At 33.3% G+C, this 14,896-nt stretch overlaps 1 protein-coding gene across 1 annotated transcript in view; it reads right to left on the reverse strand.

Annotated features, from left to right (window-relative positions):
* Nucleotides 1–412: 412 nt before the first annotated feature.
* Nucleotides 413–14,896, reverse strand: part of LOC129230516 (toll-like receptor Tollo) — a 28,638-nt gene continuing 14,154 nt past the window's right edge. Inside the window, exons 7-11 of the mRNA XM_054864919.1 lie at nucleotides 12,746–13,036; nucleotides 9,284–9,425; nucleotides 4,072–4,254; nucleotides 1,923–2,055; nucleotides 413–1,442 (exon numbers count right to left, since the gene is read on the reverse strand). Coding sequence (XP_054720894.1) covers nucleotides 1,115–1,442; nucleotides 1,923–2,055; nucleotides 4,072–4,254; nucleotides 9,284–9,425; nucleotides 12,746–13,036 — 1,077 coding nt within the window. The 3' untranslated portion in view covers nucleotides 413–1,114. The remainder of the gene's footprint in view (nucleotides 1,443–1,922; nucleotides 2,056–4,071; nucleotides 4,255–9,283; nucleotides 9,426–12,745; nucleotides 13,037–14,896) is intronic.

Genomic DNA, 14,896 nt, shown 5'->3' on the forward strand with positions numbered 1-14,896 from the left:
GAATTCAGCATATTCACTCTAACGCTTTATCGTAATTACCATAATCCATTGCACAATTTGTGCAGGAGCTGTACATTTAATCAACGTATAAAGTGAATGTTCGGCTAAAATATAGTTAAGTTCTTGCTATCCTAATTTAAATTTGTCTATGTGACCTTAACGTATTAATAATGGCTACAAATTTGAGCCGGATAATTTGGAGATCCAGAATAACGAGGGCCGGATGAACGAGATTGTAATATAATTCCAGCTGAAAAAAATATATATATATATATATATAAAAAAGAAGCAAAAGCGTTAATTTGAAATAACTCATTTGAATTCCGCTTTTTTTTTTTTTTGGCAACTACACTATAAAAATTCTTCTGACAAGCTCTTTCTCTAAACGACAAAAATTATATCATGGTTTGTTGCTGCATCAGTACTGCTTTCTTTATTATTGAACTCTTATGAATATTATCACAGATTTTTTTCTTTGATGACGATATTTTTTCATTGAAAAGTGGAGCATCACCAACACGATATCTGTACCTCAAAGCCAGACTGTTGTAAGTCACATAATCGCTGCATTACAGGAGAGCGAATAAACGGTTGCGTGGTTCATATGTTACCGTTAAAGTATGAAATCCGTTATTTTGTAGAACACCTAGTTATTTCATCGAATAACTGATCGTTTCCGTTAAAATGTAAAACTCTCTTGTATTTCATGGTTTAACAAGTTATTTCGTAGAATAACGATCTGCAGCCCGTCAAAGTGTAAAATAAGCTATATCACATATCTTGCACGACAAATACATTTACCTAAACACATGTAAGGAATGAGACTTGCGCTCTTTTAACCTTAGTAAATTATTACAATGGATTTTCTTTTTAGAATTACGTTCATATGTTTCGGTATGGAATATGATTCTACATACAATTCATTAACTGAAAATCGCAGTTTTTGTATTTCCGCTAGTCTGGCTACGAGGTATAGATATAATACAGCATAAAATAAAAATGCTAAACAATCATGAGTCCACTGCATGGTTTGAAAAAAAAAATCCCGATATTTTGAAACACTTCTAGCGTTCCAAATCTTACATTTTCTCATTCTTTTTGAGTAATCCGAAGACTAGAGAGCGACTTCACAATACGTATCCATGCTTTTCATCAGCGGCACAGAATCTTCATCTGCTGAGCTGTTTTGAGTTTTGAAGAAATGTCTCAATGATGTTTTTACTTCATCGTTAGTCTTCAGTGCGTTAAAAAGTTTGCACCAGAAGTTTTTATGTCCCCACTGAAGGCGAATGGAATGCCGTAGACTTTCTTTCAAGTCGCTGTCGATGTCTTTTGGCAAGTCTCCTACTTCAATGACGATAAGTTGCTCTATCTGCTTCTCTTTTCTCTGGAAGTTTGCTTGAAGTAGTTGACTTGTGCACCAAGGACACATTAAGAAATTTCTAAAAAAAGAAAAATAGCTTCACCTTATGCGCCTACAAACACAACAAGTACAGGCATCGTTGTAGTCGGGATAAAATATCTGGAGGAACTCATCTTGGGGAAAACGCATTTGAAGATTTTTCTTTGAGTATTAATATTAATATTTTAGGCAATTTTTTAGGATAACATTCTCCATGTTAGTACCTTAGGCATTCTTTAACGATACTTGTCAATATATTTACTTTTTTAAAGCTTTTATATTTTCCTGGTCTTCGGGGGTCCTTGAATTTAACTTCCGGTTCTTAAAATATCACTTCCGGTATACTTAAATGGTTATAACTTCGCTTCTAATCATCGTAAAAACAAAAATGAATCATTTTTCAAAGTCCGTAAAATCTATTTTGTTTAAAAATTAAATTAAACAAACGACATTTTTTTTTGAAAAAAATGGTCATTTTAAGGCAGGCAGAGAGAGCAAAGTTTAACAGGAAAGGAATTACCTGGATAAGAAAATTATAGCCCTTCTTGAGTTCTTCAGTCCCGCTAGGGTGTTTTCCCGAACAGTGGCACTCGGCGGGAAAATTATTCTATCAGGAAAATAAACTCTTATGCCTGGGATTTGGCTTTCCAATGCTGAAAAAAAAAAAAAAATATGTGGATTGTTATCAATTGACTTAATAATTTAAAATTTAACATTTTAAAGAATAAAAATCTAAACTCCCTACCAAATTCTTTGCTCGCTAAATTCAGAAAATGCTCTACGTTCGAAAAAAGTCTAAGAACTTGAGAAACAGTACTACCATGAAATGACATATCCTTTAGATCAATATCGTAATAATTACGGAGCTCACTAGTAAGTTGCCCTGATAAGTATGAAATAATGTCTTAACCTTGTTTCTAGCAGTTCTTTCTTCTAGTAATAGTACAGGGTCATTCTTCAAAACATGAAACTTTTCTGTCAGACGCCTTTTAGAGAAAAAACTTTAGGGAACAGTTCATCAAACAAAATTCTTTTTAATTTTATCAAAAATTTGACAATTTAAATCTGCCAACAATTTTTTAATAATAATTTTTATTTTAGTATATTTTTGGTTCACAACATGTGAATTCTCACCTCCGTGGCATGTCACACACCGTGTGTGACTGTTTATGTTGCTTAATAACTTGTTTAATAATTAGTATATACTTATTTATTTATTATTCCTTTCACAAGGGTCTTAAATACTAATTGTTTAAGTATATTTAATTTTTTAATTTTGTGTTTTGGTTTGTTTTAGTAGGATAAGGAGTCATGTCACACAATAAATTCTCACCTCGGTTACCTAAACACAAAATGCCATTCATCGTCAGCACGTGGCAGTAATGACATCAATTTTATTTTCCGTGATACAAGAGAGCCAGCTTGTTTATTTTCAGCCATAAAGAAGTTGTGAGATTTTTGTCGAAAAACAAGAAGATGGATTTTGCTTTAAAAACTAAGTGTGGTTATTTTGACTTCAGACCTCCATGAACTTGAATTTCAGGGATGTAAGTTAACGTAAAAAAAGAAGTGAACATGCTTTCATATGCTTAACATGTGCAGATTGTAGCGACGAAGAAAAAAATATTTCCGTGAAAAATGTATCCATTAGGCTTATTAATGCAAAATTCCTCACCTCCGTGACAGACCTCATCAATGCCATTATTTCTGAGGTGAAAATAACTGATGGAGGGGCAATACATTAATTTTAGGCATTCTACCAAAATTATAAATTGCCAGTATATTCTTAAATTTACTAAATACTATTTTTAACACACATTTGAACTAAAAGGATAACAACTAATTAAGCCGTACTTTAATCAGGAGAGATTAATATTAGATTCCCACTAATCATCAAAATAGCACATTGTTTGCGCAATTAACAAAATTACTACTTTGATATTAAATTGGACTCGATTTTTAAACATTAAAAGTTTTTTCTTTTCTTTATTTCCGTGAACAAGGCATTATTTCATTTTCTTTAATTTATGAGTAAAATAATTGGAACTTAGCTGGGCCATTGTTTATGGTTACTTCTAGTAGGTAACTCTTTCATGTAAGAATGAAAAAAAAAAAAAAGAAAACAAAAAAGAAAACAAAACAAAAGGTTTCGAAATTGAAAAATATTTGCGTTCAAAAGTTATTTTCTGGAGAATGACCCTACACTAAGAAATGCGTTAGTTAATTTAGGAAAATGAATTTATTCAAAGATAAATATTCGACATTACACATACCAGAATTTTTTTATCTCACCTCATTGTGAAGGGGGAGGGGGTTAAATTGACTTCTAGAACGGAAAAACTGCTGCATCCGCTGTTAGTAGTTTACTTCATGCATGGTAAGCTTAAAAAAGTACCATGTGATCCAGTGGTTGTGAGATATTGTAAACAATGGAAAATGGAGTTTTAAAATTATCGAGATGAGGCCGTATACTGGTATAGTAGAAACTGTTCTACTGGTAGACAAGACTGAGAAGTTAATGCACTAACCTAGAAAGGGGACGGCTGCACACTACTGATTTGTCCTCCGGTATAGAATTGCTTCTACCACACTGGCACACGTTCTATGGATTAATTTTGTGATAGGAATCATAAATTTCCCCTTACGTAGAAATGTGGAAGAACACTTACTGGATATGAACTCATTGTAGACAATGTCTGCTTCCATGTCACTAAATGAGACAAAGGCATCGTAAATGCAGTCATCCGAATCTTGACATTTGGTCCAAGTGACCGAATGTGTTCTCAAACACCACTGAGAATTTCTGCGTCGAGTGTAAACAATGAAGCCCAAAATGAACAGTGAAATACAACCTACAGAAGCAAGAGCATAATATATATATATATATATATATACAGGGTGTTCCGTTTTAACCTGCAAGACCTTTGTTTTCGCAACCGTTAGTACTAGATGTATACTTCCAGTTGCAAAAATGTTCAAAATCATATGCAGAGTTAAGATATTGAAAGTTTGAAACAAAAATAAAAATGAGTCAACAAAAACAGAATTTAACTTTTTATACGAATCCTAGATCCTCTAATTAATATTTAGAGAAATAATCTCCATTGAAAACTATTACTGACACAAAAAACTTGACATTTGTGCGACCAAAACTCAAGGATATATTTTAGTTTTAAGTTTTAAGGGACCATACAGAAGATGAGATTGGAACTTATCGCCCTTTCAGAAGAATGACAGGTCGTCAAAGTAAGAAAAACAAAGTAGGGGAGAGTTGTAATGAATGGGCCAATTTTTGCTTTTTTTAAGTTTTGTAATTTTTTCTAATACTCTTTTTTAGCTCAGAATTGGCTCTTTAGTTACTTTACTTATTTGGTTACATAAAAAAGTCATACAAGATGGATTAGAAAATGTCTATAATCACTGATAATAGAAAATAAAAATATAGGAAATTTGGCCGATTCATCCCCACCCATGGGGCTGAATGGGCCATTGAAGGCAATGAACGGGTAACTAAATGAATTCAATGAAAACATGTGGAATTGATCTCTTAAAAAATTCTCTTAAATAAATAAAAATACAAGCAAAAATATTCATTAATTTCATTACAATTACTTTTAAATTTTATATATTTTTTTAATAATTAAAATTTAATTGCTTTTGGTAAAAGTCAGTTCAGTGACAAAGTAGTAATAATTAAGAGTTATTATTTAGATTTTCAAATATACAAGTATTTTTTTTTATTTAAGTTTTATTTAGATATACACCAGCCTACGAAAGCAAACAATCGCACATTTTCAAAAAATCATATAAAATAAACACAGCAAAAGCACACAATTCTACTCTAACCTATTTATTAAATACTGGATGGAAAATCACTTATATCAAATCCAAATGGTGAAATGCTGGTAGATGTAGTCAATAACTGGAAAATTCATCCTAATCATTTATAGAATTTCAATTATGTTTCTTATAAATAGCTAATATTTTTTAGAGTTAAAATGTGCAAATTTTAGAAATTACTATCAACCTATTCTAATAAGATAGTAATCTAAATCTAAGGCAGCCAGTCACGTATAGTATTAAAGGAAAAATCAGAAGAAAAACCATACTTTGGTGGCTCATTCATAACCATGATTTAATAGCCCATTCTGCCCCACCTATACTTCTGAAATATATAAGATTTTTCAATGCATGGAATCGCAAATAACATCAAAATATATCTTAAAATTAGTTTATAGATGTGGAAAGACTTGCCAGCACACATATTTGCAGTGAAATAACAGATACTTTTTAGCTAATATTTATTTTACTGAAAAGGGAAAAAATTACTTTTGAGTCAGATTCTTGATCATCCTACTCTCATGGAAAAATGGCCTCTCTCAAACGATTGAAAATTGGATGAGTTTAGTAGAATAAATAGCTCCATCTATTAGTAGCATCTAAAATAATTTTATGCAAATACTTTTCATATTTTGTTAGTGGCCCGTTCATCCCCATGGACCATTCATTACCACTCTCTCCTATTTATATTTTTCATTGCTATTCAAAAATAAATGCAAATGTTATGCCACGATACGTAAAAACACACTACAAAACCTCGAACAACTTGAAAAATCACACTATGCACACACATAATTTTAAACCCTTGTTAACCGCTATATTTTCCCTCAAAAGGTGTTATTGACGGTGAGTGAAAAGTGCTGTAAGTCACAAAACGCTGTGTTTCATATCTCCGTAAATATTGGTCGTTCTAATTTCAAATTTTTGGTGTTGGAATTATTTTTCAATGGAGATTTTTTCCTAAAATATAAGTTAGGGGACCCGGGGCCCGTATAAAAAGTTAAGCCATGTAATTTGTATTTTTTGACTTATTTATATTTTCACTTCAAATTTTAACATCTTAACTTGCATCTTGGTTTGAACATTTTTGCAATTGGATGCATGCATCTAGGACTAACGGTTGCGAAATTGAAGCTCTTGCAGGTTAAAACGGAACACCCTGTATATATAAAATAAAGATATTGTTTGTAGTCCGCGCCCAGGGTAAACTTAAAAACCTTCAAGTAAACGAGCTGATGTGTGCCTCACATGACTTCCTTTTACTCCAATTCAATATCATTTTCTCATTATTGGCAGTTTTAATATGATTCAATAGTTTACTCTCTAAATATCACCAACAGTGGCCAAATTAAAACCAGATAAAAAAAAATAGCAATTAAAAAATCGCCAAATTTGTCGCCAAGTTGGCGACAAAACTTGGCGACCAAAAGACTGGCGATATATCGTGAAGTGTCCGCCAAATTATAACACCACTTGAGCTTACATCGACATTAACAATGATTTCCCCCCAAAAAGGGGCAAAAGACCCCCTTTTGAGCATCCGAATGCAACCAAAAAGGAAGGTATACAACTGGACCCCACTAGAAGTCTACGTACCAAATTTCAACTTTCTAGGACATTTCGTTCTTGAGTTATGCGACATACATACACACATACATACGTACATACAGACGTCACGAGAAAACTCGTTGTAATTAACTCGGGGATCGTCAAAATGGATATTTAGGAACTCAGTACGTTCCTAGGTACATATCCACGTGTGGTCGGGTTGAAAAAAAAACTCAACATTCATTTGGGGGTGAGCAAAATGGAAATTAAGGCCGATTTTTGGGTGAAAATTTTTTTGCGAATACAATTTTTACTTCCTTTTACAAAGAAGGAAGTAAAAATTTGGATGAAACATGTTATGATTTTGCGTAACAACACTAAATCCACTTTTTTTCTCCTGAAACAAAAATGAAATGTTTTATCAACTCTTATTAATTAGTCTTTAACCTATAAGTGAGTAAGCAATGGTTTCTGTAGAAAGGCGTCTTTACCAGAAAAGATCATCGCAGTTAGTTACAATTTGATTTTACTTCTTGTTTCTCTGAAGAAATAAAACTATCCTGCATTAACTCGGATTTACTATTTAATAAGTAATAATTTGCACTCAAAATTTATTTACAGTTCTCGCGAAACAATAAAGAAAAATCCCATCCTTTTACTTATTATTCCCTAACCAGCAAGTAAGGAAGCAGTCATTTCATGATGCGTAGAAACGCATCTTCGTCAAAAAAGATCAAACATGAATATAGTTGTATTAATCAACCTGGATTTTATTTTTACTTCCTTTTACAAAAAAGGAAGTATTGTATTCGCGAAAAAATTTTCACTCAAAAATCGGCCTTAATTTCCATTTCTCTCCCCCCCCCCCCCCCCCCCCCCGAATGAATGTTGAGTTTTCTTTTTTTTCGACCCGACCACACGTGGATGTATGCCTAGGAACCTAGAGACACCCGAAATATGGATTTTGACGACCCTCGAGTTTATTACAACGAATTTTCTCGTGACGTCCGTATGTACGTATGTATGTGCGTTTGTGTGTATGTATCTCGCAAAACTCAAAAACGATATGTCCTAGAAAGTTGAAATTTGGCACGTAGATTCTTTGCGGGGCCTAGTTGTGCACCTTCCCTTTTGGTTGCATTCGGATGTCCCTAATGGTTTTTTTTTTTTTTTTTGCCCCTTTTTGAGGGGAAATTTTTGTTAATTTCGATGTAAACTCAAGTGGTGTTACAGTTTGTTGGACACTTGCCGATATATCGCCAGTCTTTTGGTCGCCAAGTTTTGTCGCCAACTTAGCGACAAATTTGGCGATTTTTTTTCCAAAAAACCTGATTTCATCTTGGCCACTGTTGGTGACATTTAGAAAGTGACTATTTAATCACATTAAAATTGCCAATAATAGGGAAATGACATTAAATTGGAATAAAGGAAGTCATGTAATGCACATATCAGCTCGTTTGTTTGCCTGAAACAATCAAGAAATCACATATAATTTCTTATCTGTTACTCATGAACGCATCAGGCGAAAATTAATGATTTTATGTGGGTACAAATTTTTATTGGAAAATAACACATTTGATTGATTATTACTAAATTGATTTCTAATTCCCTTGAAATAATACAGAAGTCTCATTGATAGAACTCTAGCCTATCAGAAATCAGGAAGAAACCGTGATTCCATGTAAACACACATCTTCATCAGAAAAGATTTTATGAGGCAGTGAGAAGCAAAGGGATGTAAGTAGACATTTTCAAGTTTTGAGTAAAACGCGTTTAAAGATCTAGGTAGGCTTTCATTAAATTTTTTTTCTTCTAGATCATGCTGTATAGCAGCAACTACCAGGGCTACTAGTACCATCTGTTGCCCAAAAGACAGAGGAGAGGTTCACTTCCCCTGTGTACTGGTTATCTCCAAATTTTTAATATTGCTACTTACATCCCTTTGCTTCTCACTGCCTCATATGGGACTGTTATAACTAAATTTTTCTATTTTCTTTGGAACAATAAAAAAAATTCTGCGTCAAATCTTACCTAATTATTCTTAACCTACCTGTAAGGAAAAGATAATTTTAAATGAAAAGTATCTTCATGAGAAACGAATATTGATGTTAATTTATGATAATTATAACCTAATTAATTCTTTGTTTCCCCGAATCAATAAAGTAATGCTGTATCAACTCATGTATATTACTATTTAAATAAGTAATGAATTATTGTGGATATAGATCTTTAATTTAAAACTCATTTTTCACTCTAAAAAAATACATTTATGATATCTCTGAAGTGATTGTGAAATTACATTTCAACTCATTCCTATTAATCCTTGACTTATCTGTAGATCAAGAATAATTTTACGTAGAAGAAAAAATTTGGTTAATAATGCCTTTTGGGGAATAAGATAAAAATTGTATGATTCAAACAGCTATATTTATTATTGCCTAATTTTAATACTTGTTTCCCTGAATCAATAAATTAATATATATAAGTTCTTACCTATTACAGCTGAGCCTATCAGGAGATATGTAATAATTTTACGGGGGCACAAATCTTTATCAGGAAAGGACAACAACAAAGTGCTGTCTGAACTACGAAGGGCCCCTTGAGAAAAGCAGAAAGTGCTGTTCACATCAGGTACCTGGAAAGAAAAACTTAAAATAAACTAAAAAATAAAGGGCACAGCTTAATACATAATGTATTTAAATACATAATGTATAACATATTTACATAATGTATTTTCGTTTTTGAATAACTCGTTAGAAAAAATAAAGAAAAAGAAAAAAAGCAGTCATTACGATTTTAGAATTTTTCATTCTGTCCTTGTCGATCAGCTTCTTTAATCATTAAGAATTTTCATTGTACAGTGGACGCCGGTTAATTGAATCAGTGGTTCATTGAATCATCCGCTTTAATGAATCAAATTGTGAAAAAGAGAACAGAATCCAGCCTTATAGAATTAGCCGCTTTATTGAATCAGACGCTTTTTGGATCAAAACTGTTTAGAGCAAACGTGATTCATGTAAGCTGCGGCCACTGTATTCCATATTCGTCAAAAGCTTGGTTAAAACTATTTGAACGTTTTTAGTGACCAATTTTTCTCCCAACCATTTGAATTTTTAGCTATAAAGATTTGCTTGAGCTAATTGGAAAACAGTGCGACGTTGCTACGTGCGTCGCAGATTCATGAGAAAGTCTATTTTCTTAGTTGGGGGAGAAAAAAATCAAAAATGTTTAAAGTACAAAATCCTGAATCTCAGCGGATGAAGCGTTGTACCATATTTTCCGTGATATAAACCACATGTACCATTTTGACCAACGTGAGAGTTTGAAAGTACCATGTTTAACCAACATGAGAGTTTGAAAGTACCATGTTTAACCAACATGAGAGTTTGAAAGTACCATGTTTAACCAACATGAGAGTTTGAAAGTACCATGTTTAACCAACATGAGAGTACCGTACTTGTGGTTTTTAAGTTTAGTATCTTATTTTTCAGTATTTCTGGGAGCCGATTTAGATTTTACGATTCATATGTGTCTTATTATCTCGCAAACTATTTTTGGATTTTTCATCTGCGTCACAGACTGCTGCGGAAAATTCTGCGGCTTGGGAGGGGGGGGGGGGCAAATCTAACCTGGTAGCATTGCGAAGGCTATGTAGATCTAGATCACAACATTAGGACGCCGCCAGATTAAGCTTGCCCCGACTATACGTATACGTAAATGAAAAAAAAAGATCAAATAAGCTTTGTGCTACAACATGATTAAATTGAAAATCCAACGTAAATAAAGCACAAATTAAAACTAAAAGTTTTGAGTTCTCTCACGACTTTCTGATTTTGTGCTGAGATTTTGCACTGGTGAAAAGGCTCCATTGTAGCCTTGAAATAGCTGCTTTATGCTGCATTTTTGTGTTAGTTGTGTGCTATATTTACGTTGGTTTTTCAATTAAATTATATGTATACGTTTTGTCCCTACTGTTTAAAAAATATGGGCACGTGACATAAACAAAATCTTTTCTTTTGTTGTGGAATGGCTCGCAACTAGACTAATAAAAGAACTTTTGAAGCTTTGGCTTATGATAGCAGACTTAAATCGCTTTAATATATGAATTCTGGAGCAAAGGGGAGTCAGAGGGGACACGATTCAGTTGTATAAATTTATCAAATTAAAAGATGTTAACGGGTTAAATTTTTGCATAGAAAGCAGGGTGGGGGGTCATTTTTTCAAGCTATTCACATCTCAAACTAACCTGGAAATTAGGAAAAATTATTACTTCCGTAGGGTTGTGGGCAATTGGAACAGCTTACCGTCTGAGGCTGCAATGAGCACGGAGGTGGATAAATTTTAAAGGGCCATTAGTTTTGGTTGGGGACTAATAAACTGACTAGGACCAGCTTAGCTGGGCTCAGAACCTGTTGCTGGTCTTCACATTTCAATTTGTAATGTTTTCGCAATCAAGAGTTGCAGCCAGGTTGTGAAACACTAATTTTTCTGAATTTTTCCTTTTTTTTTTAATTTTTGAATTCCTATGATGGATTACTCCGCGTTTCTAAAAGTTAAAATTTTGCATAAAACCAGTCCATCTTTTCAGATTTGCTATTCATACTAAATGTCATGCAAAAAGGAAAAAAAAAGAACCCTAATAAATCGCAATATTTTGAGAATTATTCCATGAGACATGGAGCAAACATCAAAAAGTAAATTATCCATGCAGTAAGAAATAAGAGCAATTATAACATTAAATAATAGACAGTTAAAAAATTCTAATTGCTAAAAAAAGAACGATTTTATTTTAAAGTCGAAAATAAAATTAAAAAAAAAAACATTTAAAATTAATTCCTTTAAATATCTTTGGTACGAGTCATTTTATAGGTAGATACGACTTCAAAAATGTTCCTTCTTAATTACCGAATGCAGCGTTAAAATTTAAATAACAGGCTAAATGAAAACAGACTAAACAAAAATATAAATCACATATTTTTTATGAATTCATTTCAATATATTTGGTGTCCAAAATTCCTGTAGGAAGAACAATCATTAATAAGAAACATTTTCCAAATGTTACAGAAATAATAAAGAGTACAAAAAATATCTAATCGAAATGCATTAAAAAAAGAGAGAAATAAATGAAAATTAAATGTATTTTTAAATGAAAAAACAAAAAGCAGAAGATAATAGTTTTTTTCCTGAGACTGAAATATTTTACCCTCAAATATTTGTTTTTCTTGAATTTAATTGGTCACGCTTCCTTTGAAGAAAACGAGCTGATGTGTGCATAACATGACTTCTTTTTGCTCCAATTTAATTGCATTTCTCCATTACTGGCAATTTTAATGTGATTCAATAGTTTACTCTCTAAATATCACCAAAAGTGGCCAAATCAAAACAGATTTAAAAAAAAAAAAATTGTCACCAAGTTAGCGAGAAAACTTGGTGACCAAAAGACTGGCGATATATTGCCAAGTGTCCGCCAAATTATAACACCACTTGAGTTTACATCGAAATTAACAATGATTTCCCCCCAAAAAGGGGCAAAAGACCCCTTTAAAAGCATCCGAATGCAACCAAAAAGAAAGGTATACAACTGGACCCCACTAGAAGTCTACGTACCAAATTTCAACTGTCTAGGACTTACTGTTCTTGAGTTATGCGACATACATACGCACATACGTACATACGCACATACATACATACGTACATACAGACGTCACGAGAAAACTCGTTGTAATTAACTCGGGAATCGTCATTATGGATATTTCGCGTGTCTATACGTTCTTAGGCACTTATCCACGTGTGGTCGACTCGAAAAAAAAAAACAAAAAAAAACTCAATATTCATTGGGGGATGAGTAAAATGGAAATTAAGGTCGATTTCGAGTGAAAATTTTTACGCGAATACAATATTTCCTCTTTTGTAAAAGGAAGTAAAAAATGTATAAATATTTTGCACATTATTTACCAACTCCGATTTGGACTTCAGCCAGGTCTTCATGGACAGCACACCACATCCACAACTCCATGGATTCCGGGACAGAGTCAGCTTTTCCAACTTCGGCAAGGCGTATAGGAAATGGTCCGGCAATCTGCTGAGAATGTTGCCGCTGAGATGGAGTCTCCGAAGTCCGGCAGGCAACCGGGCGCCGTTCAGAGATTGGAAAAAGTTGTTTTCGAGATCCAGAAATCGTACCTCATCGTGGATGTAAAACAAGGGAGTTTCTCTCCGAGTATACTGAGAGACTACCATGTTATCCTGCATTAAATACAAACATGCACAAGCTAAGGTAAAAGTAGAATATGGGTATAATGTGGCTCTGATAAAAAGTATCTATGACTTTGACAACGGCGTAGTTAGGGTGGGGCGGCGGGGGGCGGGCCGTTCCGGGTGGCAGACTTTTAGGAGCGGTGAGTCCGCACCGTTGATATGAAAAAGATTTTATATAGTAAGTGAATCATACTTTAAATCTATTTCTAAAAGCAAAAAAAAAAACCCCTTTGAATTATAAGGTTTTGGTGTGACTACAACTGCGCTTTTCAGTGATCAAAGTTGAAATATTTCCATAGTGAGCCCCCAAACCTTTCTCATTCTCTTAACGTCCTTTAAGTCAAACTTAAATGGAATTTTTAAAACTTAAATTTCAGACAATGTTCAAGAAAAGACCCTGAAATCATCAGATCCTGTAGTTCTGCTTTTTTTTTGCAGAGTTGTTTATGATATTGGTCCAATAAATAATCCAAGCTTGTGATCTCGAGCGTCGAACGGAAAACAGTCAAAAATCGAAAATACCGTTAAATTTTTGACTTTACAGTAGTGTTTCCCGATTTTGACCCTAAATGATTAATTTTTTCAATAATACCTATTATGAACGTTTTCAAAGTTGATTACATTTGCTATAATATGAATCTAGAACTATCTCTTTAGATCCAACAAAGCCATTCAGAACGACAAAATATTGCAAAAACTTGCGAGGTTAGAATAAATAAATAAATAAACTTTTAAAGGTTTTATCTTGGAAACAATCGGATCTAAAGAGACTTGTAAGTTCCTGTTGTAGCAAATCTCCACTTTAAAACCATTCATAGCAGTTTTTATTTATTTGTTTATTTTTTGAATGTCGTTTAAGGTTAAAATCGGCAAAACTTCAGTGAAGTCTAAAATTTCACGTTTTTTTGTATTTATGCAAAGGTTGCGTTTAGCTCTCGAGGTCACAAATTTAGATTATTTATTGGAACAATGTCATAAACAACTCAGCAAAAAATCAGAACTACCGGATCTGACGCAAGGTCTGACGCAAATGATTACTAGAACATAGCAGTTTATCAAAAATATTCTAACTTAAATCCGCACCATAGAACGTTACCACTGAGTGGACTCTAAATAACAGGTAAACATTGTCAATTTCACAGATCAACTAACCGGAGTCGCACTATACATTGCAGCACTTATATTTTCACTACATGGTTGAAAACAGAAATAGATCATTTACGTCACCTTAGTTCTAATTTTGCGCTTTAATTGAAATTTTAATGCTTTTTCAAACAGTTGTAAATTGTTATTGTAAAAACCCATACTAATTTTTAAATAAAACTCAGAAACTATTGAGAAATGTCATTTTTATTTATAAAAAATCATTTTTTTCCAAAAAATATAAAAATAACAAAAACAAAACAAAACTACCACATATTTTACGGATAGTTCACATCTCCACTCGGGGAGAGAGGATTTTCCCTGCAGGCACCCAGTGCGCGATTGACAGCGCATGAAAGTGTTAATCATGTTATGCAAAAAAAAAAAAAAAAGATGTAGGTGAAATGTCTGCGATTTGTTTTGTCACAGTCACACCCTATAAAACCATCTTACCATTTTCTAGCATATACCAAAGAGTTTGCTGCAGCATTTAGAGATCGAAATTTCCTTTTTTTTTTCTTTTGGGCTAGGCAGTGGGGAACTATTCGAGACCTCCGAGCCGAAACAAGGGTGAAATTGCAGTCTCTGGATGTTAGACGAGCCAAAACAAGGGCGAAATTGCAGTTGCTAGATGTTAGACGAGCCGAAACAAGGGCAAAATTGCAATCTCTGGATGTTAGACGAGCCAAAACAAGGGCGAAATTG

This window comes from Uloborus diversus, chromosome 9, assembly GCF_026930045.1.
Source record: "Uloborus diversus isolate 005 chromosome 9, Udiv.v.3.1, whole genome shotgun sequence".
In the NCBI taxonomy this organism is placed as follows: Eukaryota; Metazoa; Arthropoda; class Arachnida; order Araneae; family Uloboridae; genus Uloborus; species Uloborus diversus.